Raw genomic sequence first — 21007 nt, 5'->3', positions numbered from 1 at the left:
AACACAGCTGTCTTTTTAGCTCTTTCAGAGGCCTTTTCAGTTGCTGCTTCTTTTAATAGCACTTCTAATCTTGAAATAAAATTGGTTTTATGCGCTTTTAATGTCTCATTATGAACTGTGCATTTTGTACCCAACTGGGGTAAGCTGTCCTGTAAAATCTTTTATTTGAAGGGTGGGCATAGACACTGTAGTGTAGCCTTGTCTCTGAGTAGGAGTGGTCCTGTTTAGTGTGCCTGCCTGCCCATTCCATTCCTTTCTCTTCTCCCCATTTTTTAATTTCCAACCAAGTGCCATAAATTCTGTGGCTACTAAGCAAGCTCAGTCCTTACTCAGTTGCTCATTGGGTCTTTCCCGGTTTTTATTTATTTTATTTGCACTTTGGCAAATCTCAGGCCTCCCCTGAAAATGCTGATACGCCTCTCTTTTTTCCGGGTGGCCCCAGTTTGGCTCCAATCCTATTGGCACTCACCCACCTGAGTATGTTACTGGAAGAAGGGATAAATATGCAGAGATGAAGGGATGCCAGGCTGTACATACATCTATTTCTGAGCTCATGCCACCTTTTTCTGGTTACTGGCCTTCCAGAAGGCTGAAGAAACATCTCTAATTCCACCGACACAGAAGAGGAGTGTTAGGTACAAAGTAGACATTATGTTAATTGTGTGTCTACAATTAATGTGCACATTAAAAATAACAATTAAATGGCCACCATGGTGAAGGAGGATGGGAGGTCGTGGTCTAACCTACCCTTTTAAAATACGGTAAGCCCACAAGTTACTAGCCTGCATTCCCCCTAGTAGGCCAGATTTCCATGCTGGCCACAGAGGGAAGCCCCATTACAGAATTAGAGATGACTAGATTATTCTATGCACTTACACCTGATCTTAAAAGGCCTGCGTGGAATTCCTAGTCACCTCTGGCAACCAATTGAGTTGTTAACTACAGAGCTGACCAACACTCCCAGAGCACAGGGAAGAGGGTTGAAGCGTTTCCACATGGGCACATGCTATGCGACAGCCGCAAAAGCCTCTCCTTAGGCATAGTTGGGAGAGTCAAGCCATGCACTGTTGCTTTTTTGGGATGCTTGGGTGGAAGGATACCTGCAAGGGGCAAAGAAGTTGTTTGACTTCATGCCCTGCTCTTGAGCTTCCAAAAATGGGCTGCTGCACAGATGAGCTCTTGCAGGCTTCCAGACCTCCATGGTTGGGCACAGAGACAAGATGGCTGGTTTCAAGAGGCTTTTATTCTAACCTAGAACATTTTACGGGCTCTGTAGTGATTTTCTGGAAAGCTCAGCAGCCCAAGCTCAGGGAGGAGGAGTAAATGGGCAATTTTCAACACGTAGCAATACAAAGGGGGAAAGGTACTGTGGTACTCACAAAATGGGGGCTTCCCATTTTGTGAGGGGCTTTTGGTCTGATCCAGCTGCAGCCAGAAGCTTCTGATCTTATCTAGTGGGCCACTGAGCTAAACTCAGTCTTGCCCACCCTGACTGCCAGGACCTCACCAGGGCTTCAGACATGACCCTTTCCCACCTGGTAGAAGCCAGGGATTGAACCTGGGGCTGTTTGCATTTAAAGCAGACACTCAGCCCCTAAGCTGTGATCATTCCACCCAAAACGAAGTAGAAATTCAGTCTGTGGTTTTGAATAAAGGGCTGATTCAAACAGGAATGTAGGAGTTAAGCCCTGAGGTGGTCAGAACTGATTGGGACAGGAAGGCGACCTTTGGGTTCCCTCTCAGCTCAGCACCCAACAGCTATGATTTTTAAAAGTGTTGGAGGCACTGGGTGGCAGAGGCTGCAGCGCTAGTGGTGGCATCCTGCTGATGGAGGTGCTCCCGACCCAGGGAGGCCCACCTGGCGCTGGTATCAATGCCCCTTTTGACCTTGCTGTTTCAAAATATATACAGAAGAGAGGAAGCTGCCTTTGATTACTTCCTCCCAGGAAGCAGTCCTCTAGGGCTTCAGGCAGGAGCCTGCACAAGTCCTACCTGAAGAAGCTGCCAGGACTGAAGCTGGGACCTTCTGCATGCCAAGCAGGGCCTCTTCCCCTGAGTTGTAACCCTTCCCCAAGTCATCTCGTTTTATTGTGTTTTGAAATGTTACAAGCCTTCCAAGGAGTTTTATGGAACAGGATACAGAGACAGAGCCATGTTGGCTGAGGCACATAAAATTTGGAGCATTCTCTCAAGGGACTTCTGCCTGCTCCCATTGTGGGATGGCTGCTGAGACCACATAACCCTGGTCTTGAAAGACCTACATTGGCTCCCAGTACGTTTCCAAGCACAATTCAAAGTGTTGGTGTTGACCTTTAAAGCCCTAAATGGCCTCGGCCCAGTATACCTGAAGGAGCGTCTGCACCCCCATTGTTCTGCCTGGACGCTGAGGTCCAGCGCCGAGGGCCTTCTGGCAGTTCCCTCACTGCAAGAAGAAAAGCTACAGGGAACTAGGCAGAGGGCCTTCTCGGTAGTGGCGCCCACCCTGTGGAACGCCCTTCCAGCAGATGTCAAAGCGATAAACAACTACCTGACATTCAGAAGACATCTTAAGGCAGCCTTGTTCAGGGAAGTTTTTAATGTGTTACATTTTAGTGTATTTTTGGTCTTTGTGGAAGCCGCCCAGAGTGGCTGGGGAAACCCAGCCAGATGGGCGGGGTACAAATAAATTATTATTATTATTATTATTATTATTATTATTATTATTATTATTAGAAAGGCAGCGAGGACCTTGGCAAATTTTTGTGGAGCCTTAAACCTCCATCTGTTTGTAGGTTTTTGTTGACTTTTAGATAGCCAAGTTGCCAAGCAGTTCTCTCTGACATTGCTGGTATCATTTGGCTGCAGTTGCTGCTGCTTATGAATAATATTTTATCTTGCTTGAAAGCTGCATTAGATATTTTAAAGAAAGATGGAGCATAAATCTCAATAAACCAACAAGCATTTACAGAGCAGCAGAGAGAATCCCTCTTCTTGCTACCAAATGATTAAAATGGGTCACCAGGGACAAAAGGACTCATGGGCCCAACTGCGCATTTCAGGAAGGCTTTTCTGCCCTGGCACTTGCGAGCTCTGAGAGGGCTGCCTGCTTAGCATTAGAACAGAAGAAGAGCCCTGCAGTAGCAACATGATCAGGATCAGGCCAAAGGGACCTGTCTAGTCCAGTGTCCTGTTCTCACAATGGCCACCCAGTTGCTTGCAGGAAATCTGCAAGCAGGACCTGAGTGCAGCATGTGGTCCTGTCTCTGAGATGGCACCTCCATAGTCAACTGTGGCAGTATTTGGACTTGGCCACCAAAAGTGCCAAAAAGCTGAGGGGGGGGGGGCGCTGCTGGATTTCACACATAGAGTACTCAACTAGGCAGTCCCAAAGCAGTGGCCTTGTCACTTCAGAAGGCTGCAGGGCTTCACCCAGGCCCTGAGTGGCATTGGCACGAGGGGATGGCCTAGCTAGGAAGAAATGTGCCTCTCTGTGGAAAAGTGGGACATGTGGAATAGCACCAGACTCCCCAATCCCGCAGAAGAGGAGGAAGCGGAAGGCTTGAGGGTGGGGGGAGTGGTCTCTGTCCTCCCTTTCCCCTCCGTTCTACCACTGCATCCTCCTCCTCCATTAATTAAAACCCCATCCAAATATGCTTTTTAATGAGTGGATTCTATCTTGCTTTGCCGGCTCCTTGGGTGGGACCCCCCCCCTCTCCCCAAGCCTTTAGAAACAGTTGGCACCCGCTCACAAAGGAGCCTGTCTCTGCTTTTGATCATCCAGAAGGGAGGGGAGGAGGCATCAGCAAGGCTCCCATCAAAGAGGAGCCGTTTTTGGGGGGTGGGGAGACAGGAGGCTGCAGCGGCTGCTCAGCAATTCCCCAGGGAGGGATGGGGGGGGGGAGAGGAGGCTGTGGGTGGGTGGGTGGAGGGGGGGAGCAGCCTAAAAATGATTATGCTCCTTTGGCTCAGGGGAGAGGAAACTGCAGCAGGATGGGTGCCTTCCTGTTGGCAGAAGCCATGCTTGTGCCAGAGATAGGCTGGCCTGGCCCCCTCTGTGGCACAGACATGCCTGGGAGTTCCACCGTTCCCCACCCACGCTACTCCTGTAAGCTGAGCAAAGGCACTCTGTATGTGCGCAGAGGCACTCTTGACTTCAACATGGCTTTGGAGGCTTAGAGGCTTGAGGTTAAGGGTCATGGCCTGGGTGACTCCCCAAGTGGTGAGTGGAGGTCACCCTGCCCAGGTAAGGAGAGCAGGTACAGGACAAGTGAGGCAACCTTTTTCACTTGAGTCTTTTTTCCTGACTGATTAACTACCTACCCTTTAACCAGACAGAATTTCTTTGTGTCTTGCTAAAATCTCGATATACCTGCTAAGGGTGCTGAACAAAGTGTAAGATAATTTATAGGTCAGTAAAGGAAGGCGGCTGCCGCTGCTTGTTGTTCAAAATGAAAGCAAACCCGCCTTGAAAATGGTCTTCATATCTCATTGTGGTGATACATGACATGGACAAAATGGCCTCAGGAAATTAAAATTGTCCAGGACTCCAATCTCATGTCTGCCTCCATGGGCCCAAATCTGCCCCTCCACCAGCCCCAAATGACAAGATGGCTTAGAGGCTGTCATGTGCAGGATACTGGCATGACGTTCACCACCCACAGATGCTCTGGGGGTGGACAGGCAGCCACCCCAGAAGATAAGCAAGCCCCAGGGCAGCCCCATTCTGCACCCAAGAGTGCAAGCTCCTTGAGGGCTGCCCTTCATGGGGGCCTAAGCCCAGAGGGAGAACATGAAGACATGTGGTGGGGGTCATGAGGATGCAGGGCTGGGCTGAACTGGGGCCTGCTGCTCTCCCAGGGCGACTCGGAGGGCCTGTAGGTCTGTGGAAGAGGTTCAACTTTGCACAGGAAGGTCCCAGGCTCAATCTCTGACTTCTCCAGGCACTGCTGAAAAAGACTCTGGTTTCAATGGTATCCCTAGGAAGTCTCTTTCCCAGGAGTCATAAAAAGCTGAACCCTAACCATAACCCTGCCCTCTACAGGAGGCAGTGAGTGGCCTGTGTCTTGATAGTTGTTATGTTTCCCCAAACTGTGCAAATGTGACTTATCTGAGGAAGTTAATTTCTGGTATAGAGAGCTGAGCTGTTTGCCAAATGGACTGCTTCCAATGAAACTGTCAGTTTAGGAGGGGGGGGGGGAAGGCCCTGCTAATCAATGGCCCTGCTGAGTTATTTTGAATTAAGCTTTTGCTGGTTAATCAACTGACTTTAAGATATGTGACCTAATTATAATGGGTGGTGAACTGATTCCTGGGTTGGCAGGAACACCTGTCCATTCATCTTCAGAATATTTTGGGTCTGGTGTGTGTGTGTGGGAAACCACCCACAGAACTGGCAAGCTTAGGGGTGTGTTTTATTCTCGGAAGCATTCATGCCATATTCCTGTTGCTGAGGCTACTCTGAAGCCAACTGTCCTCTCCTCCAGGCTCCAGTGCCATCTTGGGTGGAGGAGTTCCCAATGGGAAGACGGGAGAGCCCTAGTGCCCAGCGTCTGTTAAGCAAGGGCAGGCCTGTATTCTGCATCACAAGATGCCCTTGGAGCGAGTGACTCTGGCTACCTCCCTTTTGCGCAACAAAGCCTGTTCCCCACTCCACTCCCCTTTTGGGTGGGCCCATCTGTGCTGGGCAGATCCTCTGTCCGGCACATCTATGGTCAGAAGCAGGGAGAAATCTGGACAAAACTGGCCGAGGCAAGCATGGCTAGATCAGCGCTGAGCTCAAGACTACCAGAGAACCATAGGGAGCAGCCACGACAGAAGTAAAGCGATTAATTTTGAGTGGGTCTTTGGCTGTGGAAGGTAATCAGGTTGTCGCATATGGGAAGGGGCTACCTCCCATTGCATGTGACCCATGGGCTGCCCACATGAACTCTAGAGCTGGTGAGCAAGTTGGGTCAACAGGGGTGCTACACTGGGGCTAGGGGTAGCCAGATAAGAAGCCCACAAGTGGGGACAGGGTTGCCCTGTGGGTTAGACCCCAACAGCAAGTGTGGCAGGTGTTGCTTGCAGGTGTTCACACTCATTTGTGCAAAAGGCGCATACCACCACTGGTGAAACAAGGCAGCGAAAAAGCTCTGAGTGACACAGGCAGCTGCCCTCCCCCTGAGCCACTGTCTACATATAGTGTTCCTCAAAGCTAACCAGGACAGGGCTGGCTCTGGGATCGTGCGTGTGTTTGGGGAAAGATACCACAATGCTGCTCTCCAGAGGAACCAGCCCCAAACAGAGCTTTTAAGCTTGCAAAATGGGCCAGGGAAGGAACTGAGGGGTCAAGAAGACTTGGAGCCCCCATAACCTCTGAAGCAAAGGCAGAGTTCAGTCCCTAGCAGAGAGTTCAGGAGCAGAAAAATCTCAGCTTTCATTTTTAATTGTGGGGGAACGACATTGCAAGTGCCCAACCCTTATGTCTTCAGAGCTATTCTAGAAATCAATATGGGCAAATGCAGGGGGGAATCACAGGAACTAAAGAACAGCTTCAGTGCTCCCCCCCCAAAAAAATATTTTCCCTCTTCCTGAAAGCCACTACAATTCCCTCCTCTCCTCTCCCTTTCGTCCTCCATCTAATCACCAGAATGCTTAAATTATTTGAAAACCTTGAAAGTGAGCTAAATTGATGAAATGGTGCAGAAGTCCCTTTTGTTCCTCACAGCCACAGAGGAGCTTGGCCATTTCAACATCCTTCGGTGATGAATTCTGCAGGTTGTCTGAGGAGGAAAATCTCTCTTTTCCTTGGGCCACTCCAGTGACCCTCTCAACAACAGGTCAAGGCTCTGTTGCTCAGTGGCATAAGGCAGCTCCTTCTGCCCCAATTTAAATCAGCCCTATGTTCAGAACCGGAAATGAGGAGTGGAAACTTGTTTTGGTTTTACAGGAAGGGCCAGAGTTCAGTGGGAGGGCAGCTGCTTGCCTAGCTTAATGTCTGGCATTTCCAGGTAGGGCAGAGAGAATTCCCTGTCTGAAACCCTGATGAGCCACTGCTGATCAGTGCAGGTGATACTAGCAAAATGGAACAGCGGTCTGATGCTGTATAAGGCAGCTTCTTATGCCCCTATTTAAAGGCTTCCAGGATCCACATCTGGGATTTCCAGGTACGGCTGAGAAAGAGCTGTATGAGGCCTTGGAAAGAGACTGTCAGCTGGCTTGGCAATGCTGACATGGATGGATTTCAGTGTCAGCCAGCCTCCTCCCAGCCTGAGGTCCTTCAGAGGAGCATGTGGTCTTCAGCATACAAGGCATGCGGTTCTCCTTAATTGCTCAGGGCTTTTTCGACGGACTAATTCCAGGTTTGAATGCTTGGAAATAATCTCTCTCTCTTTCTCTGGTTTCATAAGCCTCTCTTGCAGGCAGGCATAGCCCAAAGTTCTCCAGGCAGGCTCAAGGAAAAAGGCCCTGCAGAGGCGGAGGCGGCTGAGCTGCTGCAGAGGCCGGCGTGGAGCAGCAGCGCTGAGCTGTGGATGTGATGCAGGCAGGCAGGCTGCAGGCAGAGGGGGCTCTCGCAACGGAGAGCGAGACAGACCAACGCACACACACACTGCACACAGCCCAGATGAGCCCCTGGTGGGATGGGCAGGCAACGCTGTGCCCCAGAGGCAGGAGAGAGGGCTATTGATGGCTACTAGCCAGCATGGCTCTGCTCTGCTGCCAAAGTTGGAGGCAGTGATGCTTCTGAATACCAGTTGCTGGAAGCCACAGGAGAGAGGACTCTTGTGCTCAAGCCCTGCCTCTGATTTGCCCTGTGAGAACAGGATGCTGGACTAGATGGGCAACTGGCCTGATCCAGCAGGCTCTTCTGATGTTCTGATGTTATATTTGAGATATTATCAGGGGTTTTGGCCTCTGTGCCCAGCCTGGATCACAGACCTGGGCTTCTTCACCTGCTGTGTCCCCACCCTCTCCATTTTTTGGTGTTTGTGTGGGAGGGTTTACAGAAGAAGGATTGGCAAGCAAATGAGAGGAAGCCCCACTGGGATGGCCAAGGGACTCCCCTCTGCAGGAAGGCCGGCACCACCAGCTCCCTCCCTCCAGAGTCATTCCAAGAGAGGGAGAAATGGGCAGCAGGTCCTTTCCATCAGTTCAGCCAATAAATCACCAACTTCTGGGTCCTTGGATGCTGCCTCTTCCAGAACACTGTAAATAAGAACCTGAGTTTGCTTTCTCCTCTCCTGCTCCTCTTCCATCCCCATTCCTTTTCCTTTTGTGTTGTGTCTTCTTAGTCTGAGGGCATGGACTGCCTTACAGTTGTGACTATCCTGGGAGCCTTTCCTTTTCTGAAGAAGAGGGACAGAAATGCTTCAAATAAACCAAAGGAAGCATCTCCTTGCTTTGTGGATGGTGTGAGGGGAGCCCCAGATGCCCTGGGGCCAGAGAAAGCTCTCCTCCTCCTCACTGCTTCTGCAAGTGGCCTCTGCAGGTGGCCTTTGGTAGGCCTCCCCGCTTAAAGAAAGTTTACAGCTCATGATGGGTGTTTGGAAGGTCTGCTCCATTTGGGGTAGGAAGTGGTATGGAAAACAATGCCCCCCTCCAATATATTCTGAGGGGCTGGGATGCCTGGGATCCCTGCAAGCTGAGAGGCATCCTGGTAAGGTCAAGGAAGGGGAGACAGATGCCTGCCAGGGCAGAGGAATTGCCCCTTTGAGGGCAGCTCCTGTGGGTGAAATGAGAGTTGGCATGAATTGTGTCAATGCAATTGATGTGCATCTTTTTTTTAAATGTAAATAACAGTTGCCAACAAGGGGGGCAGTAAGAGACGGATGATAGTTTAACCCTTTGCTTCCTGCCATGGTCCTGATGGAAACTGACCCCCAGAAGCTTCTCTTTGCCTCTTCCGTTGGGGTCACCAAATAGCACCCTTAGTGGGGTGGTTTTTGTCAGGACCACGGCTAGTTACCCAATTAACCACTACACCACTTTTATAGTTTAGTCCTGCATAGTGTTGCAAGACGTTGGGATGTGTGTCAATTATGATCAGGGATGCTTCTGTCCCTCTAGTTTCATTCAGTGGACAAGAGACATTCTTCACATGCTTAACGACAGTTTCCCATAATGTCAAGTTAGGAAGGTTCCATAGAAGAAACATAGTTAGAGCAACAATGCAATCTGTTGCACAGGATCCAGCCATTCTGCAACCTGGTGCTCCCCAGCTCCCATCCTCCTTGGCCAGGGTGATGCCAGCTGGGCTGATGGGAGCTGTAGTCCAAAAGGTCTAGAGGGCATCAGGCTGCAGAAGGCCAATCTACTCTAACTGGCAGACACTCTCTGGGGTTTCGGGGAGAGAATAACTTTTCCCATTGGTGCCAAGGATTGGAACTGTGAGAGGCAAAGCTCGTACTCCATTAGGCAAATCCATGGAGGAAGATGCTAGCCACAATGGCTATGCTCTGCCTCTACGGTTGGAGGCAGCAATGCTCCTGAAAACCAGTTTAGAAGCCTCAGGAGGAGAGTGCATTATTGTGCTTGAATCCTGCTTGTGGGTTTCCCACTGCAGCATCTGGTTGGCCACTGCAAGAACAGGATGCGGGACTAGATAGGCCATTGGTCTGATCCTGCAGGCTCTTCTTATGTTCTCCACCACTGAGCTCTCCTATTCCTCTGAAAAGCCAAGTGTGCTCCCAGCCCTCCTGCTTCTGTGCTAAGGGATGATTTAAACACAGATAAGCATCGGGAAGGGCCTTACACAGAAGCAAGCTCAGCATCACCTATGCTAACTGGCAGTGGCTCCCTGGTGTTCCAGAAGCCCAGACATGCCACTGGGGATCAAACTTGTTTCCTTCTGGATGCAGAGCAGGTCCTCTGCCCCAGGCGCGAGCCAGCAACAGACACCAAGGGAGAGATATTCAGGCTTGAGATGCGTTGAAATGCTTCTAGATGTTTCTGTCTTGGCTGTTTAAAGAGGCAGATCCGTATAGCAGCCCCCCCCCCCCAACATTTCAGCACTAAACTGGAAATATTGAAGACCAGAGCTGCAGAACTAAAAGAGGAGCTGAGTCGTGCGCACACGCTGCATTCATTTCTCTGGGCTGCACAAACTGGCTCTTTTGAGGCGCTTGGATCTGCAGGGGGTGCAGCACATTTGCTGTGTGGCTGGCACAGCCTGTGGAATGCAAGTCCGCACCGTGACGTGTCACCAGCAGCCACAGCTCTCAACCATGGTGGTACTGCAAGAAGTGGAGGTAAAGGGGCTGGTTTGGTGCTGACCTCCCTGCCTCTCTCTCCTACCAGTTTCTCCATGACATGCCAGCCATCGCCCACAAAATGTAGGCCTCAGCACAAAGCCCCTGCACACTCTCTTTCTCTCGCCTTGCCATCGCCACCTTCTTCCTCCCTTCCGCAAGCTGCCTCCTGTCTCATCCATGACAGGGCAGCCCCTGCTTAGCTGGTGGGAATGGCAGCTTCTGATTCGAGGCGTTTTTTCCTCCTCTCACTAATCCCAGAAGCCACCAAGTGCTAAGATCTGAGGAGATCACAGCCAGAGCTGATATTGCTGCAGGCACAAAACAGATAGCAAGGAGAGAAGCAGAAGGGAGGGAGGCTGTGTCAGGCGTCTTCTGAAGAAAAGGACCTTCTCAGCTGCCGTGATCTTTGGGGCATGGAGGTGTGAGGAAGAGCACTTTGGCCTCCTGAGGAGGGAAACTGGGCAGTGGAACCTGCCTTTGAAGTGAGCCAGGCCCGGCACTGTCTGAGGCACCCCCAGCCCACAAGTGCCTCCACTTCACAAAGCAAGCTGGAACAGGCCCAGTGGTGTGTGTGTGCGTGCGTGCGTGTGTCCCTGCCTGTGAGTAATTCCTTGGGGGACTGGCTCTCGGCTGTGTCTCCCACTGCTTGGGGAATGCCTGAAGGTGCTGGTCAGGAACCAGGGGGACGAGGAGGCTCATTTCCAAGCACAGAGCTGGGGGTGGGTATGCCCAACCCAGCGACTGAGAAGCTCCTGGAAGAGATTGCCTCCAACCTCAGGTAGAACAGAAAGAGAGAGTGGAGGAGGAAGTGGGGTTTCATTCCAGGCTCCTCTGCTGATGCTGCTAGATCGGTGCACCCATTTCCCATTCTGCTCAGATTTGAGAGTAACCCCCCTCCCATATATAATGACTCTAGAGTGAAAAGGCTCACGCTTTGTGTTGCTGATGGGACCAGATGGCAGAGCAGATCCCCTGGTGAAATGCCAAGAGCTTTTCCCTTGGAATCTGGGGAAAGTCCCCTGGCACAGGGGTGGGTGGGTCCAGGTGGGCCTGTCAGTTAGTAGGTCATCTCCCCATATTCCTATGTGGCGTGTCCTGCACTGCTCATTCCCCTTCCCTGTAAACATCAGAAGCGCATTAAGAGCTGTTTGACAGTGGAACGGACTCCCGTGGAAGGTGGCGGACTCTCCTGCACTGGAGGTTTTTAAGCAAAGGTTGGAAGACCATCTGTCAAAGATGCTTTAGTTGAGATTCCTGCATTGCAGGGGGTTGGATAAGATGACCATCGGGATCCCTTCTAGCTCTGCAGTTCTATGGTCCTAGATCCTAGGACATTCCTGCTCCATGAAGACAAGGAGAAATTCAGTGACCAGGCATAGAGGATGCCTCACCTTGCATGCCTCCCCTGCAAAGAAGAGCCCTGCTGGATCAGGCCCAAGGGGGACAATAGTTTTGCATCCTGATCTCACAGTGGCCCACCAGATGCTCATTAGGGGAAGCCCACAAGCAGGACCTGAGCGCAAACGCAGCAACTTTCCTCTCCTGCAGTTTCCAGCAACTGGTATCCAGAGGCACTTAATGCTTCTGAGTGTGAAGGTAGAAGAGTCGTTCTGGCCAGTAGCCCCCAACCATCTGCAGCCTATAATAATATCAACAATAATTTTATTATTTATACCCTGCCCAACTGGCTGGGTTTTCCCAGCCACTCTGGGTGGCTATGGAGCCTCCCCCGACCTGTGGGTCAGTAATGCTTTACAGAAAATGGGGTTATGTCCCTCCTAGCTTGGGATTTTGCTGGGGCCTTCTACATGCCAAGCAGCTGCTCTACCACTGAGTCTTGGCTCCTCCCTGATTCACACCCATGGTATTGTAATATTTATGAGATGTGGGCTGTGTGAAGGCAAACTGAAGATGCCCTGGGCTCATGGAGAAAGATGATCCCTTTTTTTGGGGGGGGGAGCACTTTCTCTTGTAAAGCCATGACCCCCACGATCGGGCTTTCCACTGTGCTGACTTAACTCCAGACTATCCTGCTCTCTCTCACCACCACCACTGCCTAATTCAAACCCAGACTTGTTGTTTGGGAATGAGGAGAAGTTTGTCCTTTTGCCAGGAAACAAACTAGTCTAGAAGCCTCACACCCTCTGCCTTGGACCTCTGGGCATTTGGCCTGCCTCTGCCCTGTTCCCAGGTGTCTGGGGTTTCTTCACAATCTTATCCTCACTACAACCAGGCCAGGCTGAGAAAGGGTGACTAATCCAAGGCCACCCAGAAAGCTTCATAGCCAAGTGGGGATTTAAACTTGGGGCCCTGGCAGGCTCATCTGTCTTGGTGCAGGTGTGGAAGATGTGTGGCAGGACGTTTGTGTTTCTGTGCTGGCCTTTGCAAGGCCGCGGGGCGGGGGGGAGGTTGAGGCCCATGTCAGAACCACTTCACTTGAAGAGAGAGCGAGAGCCTGTCATGGGGAGAGGGCAGCATTTGTACAGGGTGATCTGAGCTGACAGCTGGGGCCAGCAGGACCCTCAACGCTGAGGGAACAGGGAGCAAGATCAGCCCAAGTGAATCACAGATGTCCACCGAGATCAAGACAGCAGCTGAAGGACTTGGAGAGCAGATGCCACAACTACATCTTCAAGTCACTAAGACTATGTGGACAAGCATACAGTGGTACCTCGGGTTAAGTACTTAATTTGTTCCGGAGGTCCGTACTTAACCTGAAACTGTTCTTAACCTGAAGCACCACTTTAGCTAATGGGGCCTCCTGCTGCTGCCGCACCGCCAGAGCACGATTTCTGTTCTTATCCTGAAGCAAAGTTCTTAACCTGAAGCACTATTTCTGGGTTAGTGGAGTCTGTAACCTGAAGTGTATGTAACCTGAAGCGTATGTAACCCGAGGTACCACTGTATTAAGAACTGCAACATGCCTTCCACACGGTGGTAGGAAGGTGGCTCAAGGGTTGGATCTGAAAGGGGAGAGGATATCGCATGGGGGCTTGTCCCCTGATCTGCTGCCAGACAGCAAATGGCCACATCAGGGAAGGGCTGCAGTGCAGGTGGCTGCCAGGTTCAGCCTTGCTGGCATCTCCAAAAGGGACTGGGAAAGTCTCTTGCTGGAGGCTCAAAAGCCACAGGAAAAACTGGCTCAGATTTACAGGTGGTGGGATTTAGAGGAAGTCAGCTTCCAGAAACACCTTTCTGTAGACCTTTCTTGGGGGTGGGGGGTGGGGGGGGTGGGGTCATGTTGATCAAAGCTGTGGGTTCTCAGGCTGGTCAATGGGTCCACACCACAGCAGCCGCCAGGTGACTTTCTCTTCCCCTTCAGTTAACACTTGATCTTGTGAAGGCTCCCCATTGACCTTGACCTGCTTCTCCTCCTCTGCCACCAAGCATGTTCACCTCCCAAACCCCAAACTGGACCCCATCTGGGAGCAGCAGCTCTGAGAGGGGACCCTGAACCGAAGGGGCCTCTTTCCTCCCTCATTCTCTCTCCCTGCCTCCCCATTGTGGGCAATGAGCTTGGGGCAATATGACACGAATAGACAGCCCTTTTGTAACAAGCTCTAGGAGTCTGTTTTCTGGGGCATTGCAGAAAGATCGCTCAAACTTCAGAAGCTTTTAGGGTTTGCGTTTGATGTTGTTCTTATCACTGCTGAGGGTTGCTCTGTTCCTCCCATCCTACCCTGCAGGAGTGGGGAGATTATCTCTTTCCCTTTTACACTGAGAGGTGTGATTTAGCTGCAACCAGAAAAAATATGCAAACTTGGCTGACCTGCAGAACTCCCTGTTATTTTGCATATATGACTGGGGTTATATTTATGTATTTATTTATGTCACAAAATTTATACACCACTTGATGGTAAAAAATATCTCAAAGCGGGTTACAAAAAGTCTTCCTCCTTGGCATATTTGTTCTGGTTTCTCAGTAGTCATGGGGAGCTGCATAAGACAGCCCCCTCTCACACACTTACAAGCATATCTTCACAGCCACAAGGCTAGGAACTTGCTTTGCAAAACAGCAGCTGACAGCAAAGATTCTCACAAAGCTAAGGAAGGCACCAAGAACCATCCTTCTTTGATTCACCAGAATCGTGGCATACCCACGACCCTGCTGCTCAGTTCCATCAAGCTCTACGAGCAAGAAAACACCTCTCCCAATGGCTTGATGCTGTAGACAAAGCAGATGCCACAAGGTGAGCTTAAAGGTGAAGATACCAAGAAGCCCCAGTGGGGGGATGCTGGAAGAAAGGCCCATTCAGCCACCCCCAACCTGGGGCCCTCCAGGTATTTTGGGCTACAGCTTTCCACCAGCCAACTCCAACCAACTCTGCAGGGCTTGGGGTGGTCGATGTTATGATACAAAACTTCCAGAAGGCTCCAGGTTGTGGAAGGATGGGCCAGTTCAAATTGCATTAAGTTCTATGGATGTTATATTAACATTGTGATGTAAAACCACTTTGGGAGTCTGCAAACCTGAAAGCAGTTTTGGAATGCTTACAATAAATACATATATACAAATATGTTCCTGGCCACATTTTTTGGGGGGTGGGTGGGTGGGTGATGGTCCAAACAGGGCACGTGCAAAGTGCTGGAATATGCCTGTCACCTAACTGCTGCTCTGCTCTGCACCCCAATCACATCTGGCCATGGTTTGCAGCAGCAGGGGCATCATTTGGATGGTATGTGTGTCGAAGATGGATTTGTCTATCTGTCCACACATTGCGGGGACACACACAGGTGCAGTGATGGGGTGTGTGTGTGTGTGTGTGTGTGTGTGTGTGTCTGCTTCCACTGTGGATTAGTCCAGACAAGACAAGGCATGGAAGCGTCCAACTGAGCACCAAGAACAATCTCTGACCCAAACCCGATGTGCAAAGTAAAGGTGCCTTACCCCAAACCCGCCCATCTGTCCATCTGGTTTGGCACAGTCTCCCACGCCAGGAGCTCTCCAGGGCTTCAGGCAGGAATCTTTCCCCAGCCCTACCTGGGGATGCTGAAGACTCAACGTGGAAACCTTTGTGTGCAAAAGATGAGCTACAGACCCTGATTCCCGTAGCAGGCAGGTCCTTTCCATGGTTTGCTTTTGGACGTTTTGGCACAGCAGTCCAAAGGAGGCATGCCGGGGGACAAGCCCGAATGCCACTGGTGGGTGGGTGTAAAGCACATATTTTTAGCACCTGGGCAAGTCTTGGCGACCATGACTGGGTTTTTACACTGCTCCTGACTGAAGGTTTTAAACAGTGTTGTAAGGGTAGAGTTCAGTGGTCCATTTTGAATCTTGCCTCTGACGTGAAACTAAGTAGGTGGCCTTAGGCAAGCTGCTCCCTCTCAACCCTGGTCTCCCCCCCCCCCCCCGTAACAATATTGTGCTTTCTTGTAAATGTCATATATGTGAAGCTCCATTCCTTGGCCCTTCTGTCTGCAACCGGAGAATAAGACTGCCCTTCTTTCCAAGGCAGGGGTAAATACAAGATGTGTAAGGTGCAGTCACTCTATTAGCAAACTCAGTTGGTGCTGAGTGCCAACAGGAAGGGGAGCTAAGGCAAGGCCACTGAGGAAGCAGGAAGCAGGCACTGTTATGCCTTGGGGACTCCTGCCCCGCGCCACAGATTTGCACAAGTACAGAAGGTATTTTTAAAAAAAAACACTCAGGGGGCAAATCCCCTCCTCCCAACAAGCTGAATGAGGACTGAGTACTCCTACTTTAATTGGCAGGTACTTGGGGGAGGGGCTCCACAAGTGCAAAATTCTCTCCCTGGGGAAAGTCTGCCAAGCACTCTCCATTTTTAGGTGGCAGTTGAAAAGGCCTTTTATGACTGATAAGTTTCTCTTCTTTTCCTTATTTCGGGGAGTGTTTTTAAACGCTGCTGTGTATTCTCAGTGCTTTGCTTGACTTTTAATTTTGTATTCTGCCGTTTTTAAGCGGCTATGGAAAATCATCTTGGAAATCAGGATATAAAGACACAAACACTGGTATTTTGAGGATGCAGAGTGCCTCACTTGCGCAATGCCGTCGCGGAAGCACAGAAGCACCCAGCTCTAAGGAGGCTCCCGTGTGCAGAGCAGAGAATGGAGAAGGCAGTGTGTGTGTGTGTGTGTGTGTGTGTGTGAGAGAGAGAGAGAGAGAGAGAGAGAGAGAGAAGAGATTGGATAATGTCTTGCTACTGTGTTGTGGTTTTGGCAAGTCAGTTGAACAAGGACCCCTGGATTGATCCCCCTGTCATGAGGGCACTACTTGTGCATGCTGCACGGTGGGCCCGTGCACAAGAACCTGTGCGCTCCCCTCCCCCTCCTGGCTGTGGGTGTGCCCCGGGGCTGAGAGGATGGAAAAGGACCCACCAGTACTAGGCTCGCACTCCTCCAGGTCTTCGTCGTCGCTGGGGCACTCGGCCGAAGCCACCAAGAGGTCGTCTGTGTTCTGCAGAGAGAGGAAGACGAGAGGCAGGGGGTCAGCGGAGGAAAGGCCTTCTCGTCGCAGCCACTCCCAGTGGAGCAACCCCCTCCCCCTCATTGCCACCTCTGGCTCCTGCTTCAGAAATATCTGGGTAAACTTGCCAATTGCACCTGCTGCCACTCTGCTCATCCTTACAGGTTTGGAAATGCCTCCATGTGGTTTTAAGGCAGGCCCCTGCACTCCAGGGACTGAGCTCCTGTTTTGCAGACAGGTTTAACACCGCAGCCTGTGAGTGCAAGATGAACTGACACAGCGGAAGGCAGCTTCTGTATGTGGTTTTCTGGGATGAGAGAAGGGGATGTTTGTGGGGTCCACGGCAGCCTGGAGTGGCAGAGGGTGTCTAACTGAAAATCCCAGTTGTGCCACTGGCTGCACTCACCCCAACTTCCCTACCTCCAAGGGCAATGTGGTGGGCCACACAGAAGAGCTCCTTTGAGGAAGGGGAGGACATAAATTTCAGAAGAGGAGGGCCCTCCTTGCTCTCCCCCCACCCTCCGCCATCAATATTCCGGAGCCAGCGCCACCATCCATATCAACCTCCTTGTGTCAGAATTAGCATAACAAAGGCTTGGACAGGAACCTGGGGCACAGAATCAATCAGCAGGACCCTGTTCTTACAGGGGAATATGAATGAGGCGCTTTTGGAGACAAACGATGGCAGGAGAGACGCCCCTGCCTCTTCGCCTCCTCCTGCCGTAGCACCTGCCTGCTCTTGGGAGGCGCATCCTGCTCCTGCCTGGTGCCAAGAGACGCGGGAAAGCAGCAGAAATCTGTTCCCGCTTCTGCACTCCTTCACTGCCACGCGGGGTCTTGCCTTACAGGCAGCTGGAGGAGGGCTTGGTCTTGCGGGAGGCTCCCTTCGCTATAATCCCCCAGCACAACTCGATTCTGCTGCTCACCTGAACCAAGCCCGTTCTCCACCCTGGATCACACAGAATAACAGGAATAAAGACATGGCTATAAGCATGTGCAGAGTGCTTTCCTTTCACTACCGTGTCACCAACCCTCACATACCAGGGTTTCCAACCAGAGGATGCTGATGGTATCCAAGCAGCCCTGAGTACCTTGCCCTGGGCTTTTTTCAGAAGGGGAGAGTCATGGAAGGGTATGCCAGAATCCCAGGGGTGTGGAGCCCAACTGTGGTCAGTGGGGGTGAAAAATGCACTCTGCACATGCTCCATTTTCCCAGGGGGAGCTCTTTTTTATCATTTCTCATTTCAAAGTCCTTGGGATCTGGCGCTATCCTTGAGTTCCACACTCAGGCTCACCCCCCCCCCTCAACTCCACATGAGGTGCCCATCTCCAAGCTGAATTCCTCCCTGCCTGAAACTGAGCATTCATTGGGGGGTATGGGAGGCCAGGACTGCCCCCTTGGCATGCTATGTTCCCTCTCTTGCGAATGTGTCTGGAAATTGGTGCCTTTTTAAAAAAAAAAAAAGAGGACAAATCCTGCTGTTGGGAACCCAGATTCTGTTCCCGGAATAAGTGAAATGCAGCAGGTCAGAAATGGATGGTTTCTCACGAGGGGATAAACCCCTTTATGAGGCAAACTTGTGATGAAGACGCTTACTGGAAGCCAGGCAGTTGCACAGCACAGGGAAAGGGGAGAGATAAATGACCAGGTCCACCAGGGTCCTTAGCCTGCTCCCTCCCTCCACCCACTCATCCGGCTGGCTGTTGTGCCAAGTGGCCAACGGGGATGACAGAGGGTGGCTGGAGTATCATGGAGGGCCCTTGGGAAGCGAAGAAGTGCTCTCACTGGAGAGGCCCTTGAGGTGGATGGCTAGGGGAAAGAGAGAGATAGAGAGAGCAGATCACCAGAGCATTTTGGGCTGCCCTGTTCTTCCCAGGAGATGCTCTGGAAAAAGAGCAGAGAGACCTGTAAGCAGCAGAGGAAGCTGGTTTTGGAGAACCGAGCCTTTTTTTTGGTTGGGGGGATGGTAGACCTCGGGGGGGGGGCCTCCCAGACAACACAGCCTCCTCATGCTACCCAGTCATTGCTATGAGTGGACCTTGTTTCTATGCTCTTAAGAGATATTGTGCTTTTTCTGCTGACATCCTGCCATGTTCCATCTACTCAGGTGAGCACAACATCGCTGAATCAGAGCAGAGGGGACGATTCGCCCGAACAGCCATTTGTAAACAATTTGAAATTGGTCCTTAAAAATAAAAAAATCAATTACGCTAAAGAGCTTATTTATTTAAGTGATTACTTTCAGGATTGTGATAGCAGCTATTCATTTAAATTTTGCAGTGCAAATGTTTTAATTTTAAAAAAATCCGTCCAAAAAGTGTTTTAGTGCTCATCAAAAGCAGGATTAAAAATAAAACAAAATGATAAAATGCTGCTGACCAGGAAGGTAATAGTCAAGGTGTGCTGAGTGGAGGAAGGTTCAAAAGCAATGCTTTTTGGAAAAGGCAGAAAAGGAATGCAAAGGAGATCTAAATTTACAAAAATAGAAACCGCTCCTCCATTCCCCAACACCATCACCAAAAAAGATCTGCCTTCTTTGTGGTCTGAAAAAAGATGGAAGGAGATGGAAAAAGGAGGAGGATTCTGTGACAGCGTCATGTAGCCCCTCTGGGTCCCTGAGAAAATTTTCAGGAGGGGATTGCCACTCCCTGTCCTCTGGTACAGTGGCTGGCTAGTGGGAAGCTTTGGAAAGAGCCTCTTGAGGCTTCTTGCTGGCCATGCTCTGGGATGTCATTTGGGGACATTGCTCTCAAGGCATTCTGGGAAGTGCGGCTGGCCGAAAACAAAGGAATGAGCCTTGTGCAGCTGTGAGTGGTACAGGACTCCCCCTTTTTAGTCTGATAACCAACCCCCACCTACAAAAGAACAGGCTACCTTTAAGGGTCAGCAAGGTGAGCTGCAAACTCCTTCAATGAAAATACTGGGGGGTGGGGTGGAATTCCCTCCACCCTGATCTTTCAAGAGGGCTATATTTCATTCTCCACCTGCAACACCTGGTTGGAAAAGGAATTTTTGGTACAGCTCTACTAAAAAGTGTGGCGGCTCCACCTTGCATGCCTGTTGTGGAAGGACCCTGGAATTTCTGGGTTTGCTGCTCCACTAAGGAGGCCATGCTCACCTGTCTCCAAACATCCAAATGCCTTCTGGGTGCTTCTACCATGGTGTGTGTGTGTGTGTGTGTGTGTGTGTGTGTGTGTGTGTGTTTTCAGGATCAGGTAACATCCCCATCAACACCTATCCATCGATCTCCCCTCTGCCCCCCACCCATTGAGCTTCTGGATATAGTAGGGGAAGGGGGTGAAGGTAGCTCTAAGCTGAATTGTTCCTTGCAAGGACTGCGTTGGAGCAGAGGTGGGGATTCCAGATGAATTAATGCACAATTGCAAGGGGATGATTTCAGCACCAAAACTGCCCCCCTGCTGCTGTCCCCAGTGCAAATTCCTCTGTATCTTCACACCACCTGCCTTTTTCCTGTGTCCCCCCCACCCCACACTTTCAAGGCATGAGAAACCAGGCCAACCTAATTACTGCCACAGTTGCCATAGCAACCGGAAGACTTTGTCAGCGGTTTTTTTTTTAAAGGAACATCATCTGTGCCATCAGAGGCAGAAAGGCCCAAGCACGGCTGAGGGAGATAGGTGGAGGGGGGAGACATTCATGAGGGCTCCTTTTTTGCATGTATTGCAAAGTGTGGTGGGAGGGGGAAGGAGTATTGATAAGCAGCCCTTTCCCACAGCTCTGTGGTTCCCAAAATAAGAGTGAGGCCTGGAGGAGGAGGAGAATGACCACCATCCTTGTTCACCCACCCCAGAATCAGTGGTCCTTATGAAAGGGGCGCTCATGTGCCTTCCACACAGGTGGTCTTGGGTTCAATCGCCAACTCCCTCAGGGAGCAAAAACCCTTTCTGAAACCCTCAGGCGATACCGATGCCTTGAATGGTTTGACTTGGTCTATAGCAGTTGGTGATGCTCCTCTTTAAAGCGGTGCTTTGCTCAACCAGGATTGGAATCACCAGCAGGATGGGGTGCTAAGTACCATCTCTAGCATCTCCAGTCAGGAAAGGCCCCAGAGGCTCAAATTCCAGAAAGCTGCTGCCGCACAGTGCAGACAGCACTGGGCTGGGTGGATCAACTCTCTGAATCAGAGTAAGAAGGTGGCTCCTGACGCTCCTATCAAAGTCACCCTTTAATGGCAACCGTGATGATTAAGAAAAGGGTTATAAGGCGGGGATGGAGCCTGGGGTCAATCTCTGGGAACAACCCCTCTAGAAAGCCCTGGAGAGTTGCTGCCGGTCAGTGCAAACGATACAGAGCTAGACTGACCAAGAGATTGACTTGGCAAAAGGCAGCTTCCTGTGTTTGTAAGATGCTCCT

The 21007-nt window shown here is 50.9% G+C and overlaps 1 protein-coding gene across 27 annotated transcripts in view; it reads right to left on the bottom strand.

The window, feature by feature from the left end:
• Nucleotides 1-21007, bottom strand: part of NRXN2 (neurexin 2) — a 303692-nt gene that overhangs the window by 11894 nt on the left and 270791 nt on the right. For all 27 annotated transcript variants that reach the window (XM_081842385.1, XM_081842384.1, XM_081842390.1 and 24 more), the window contains one exon: nt 16545-16623. In XM_081842385.1, coding sequence (XP_081698511.1) covers nt 16545-16623 — 79 coding nt within the window. The remainder of the gene's footprint in view (nt 1-16544; nt 16624-21007) is intronic.

The sequence above is a fragment of the Podarcis erhardii genome (genome assembly GCF_964252035.2).
Source record: "Podarcis erhardii genome assembly, chromosome: 15".
NCBI lineage: Eukaryota > Metazoa > Chordata > Lepidosauria > Squamata > Lacertidae > Podarcis > Podarcis erhardii.
Note: the sequence above shows the minus strand (reverse complement) of the source record. Positions and strands in the feature narration are given on the sequence as shown.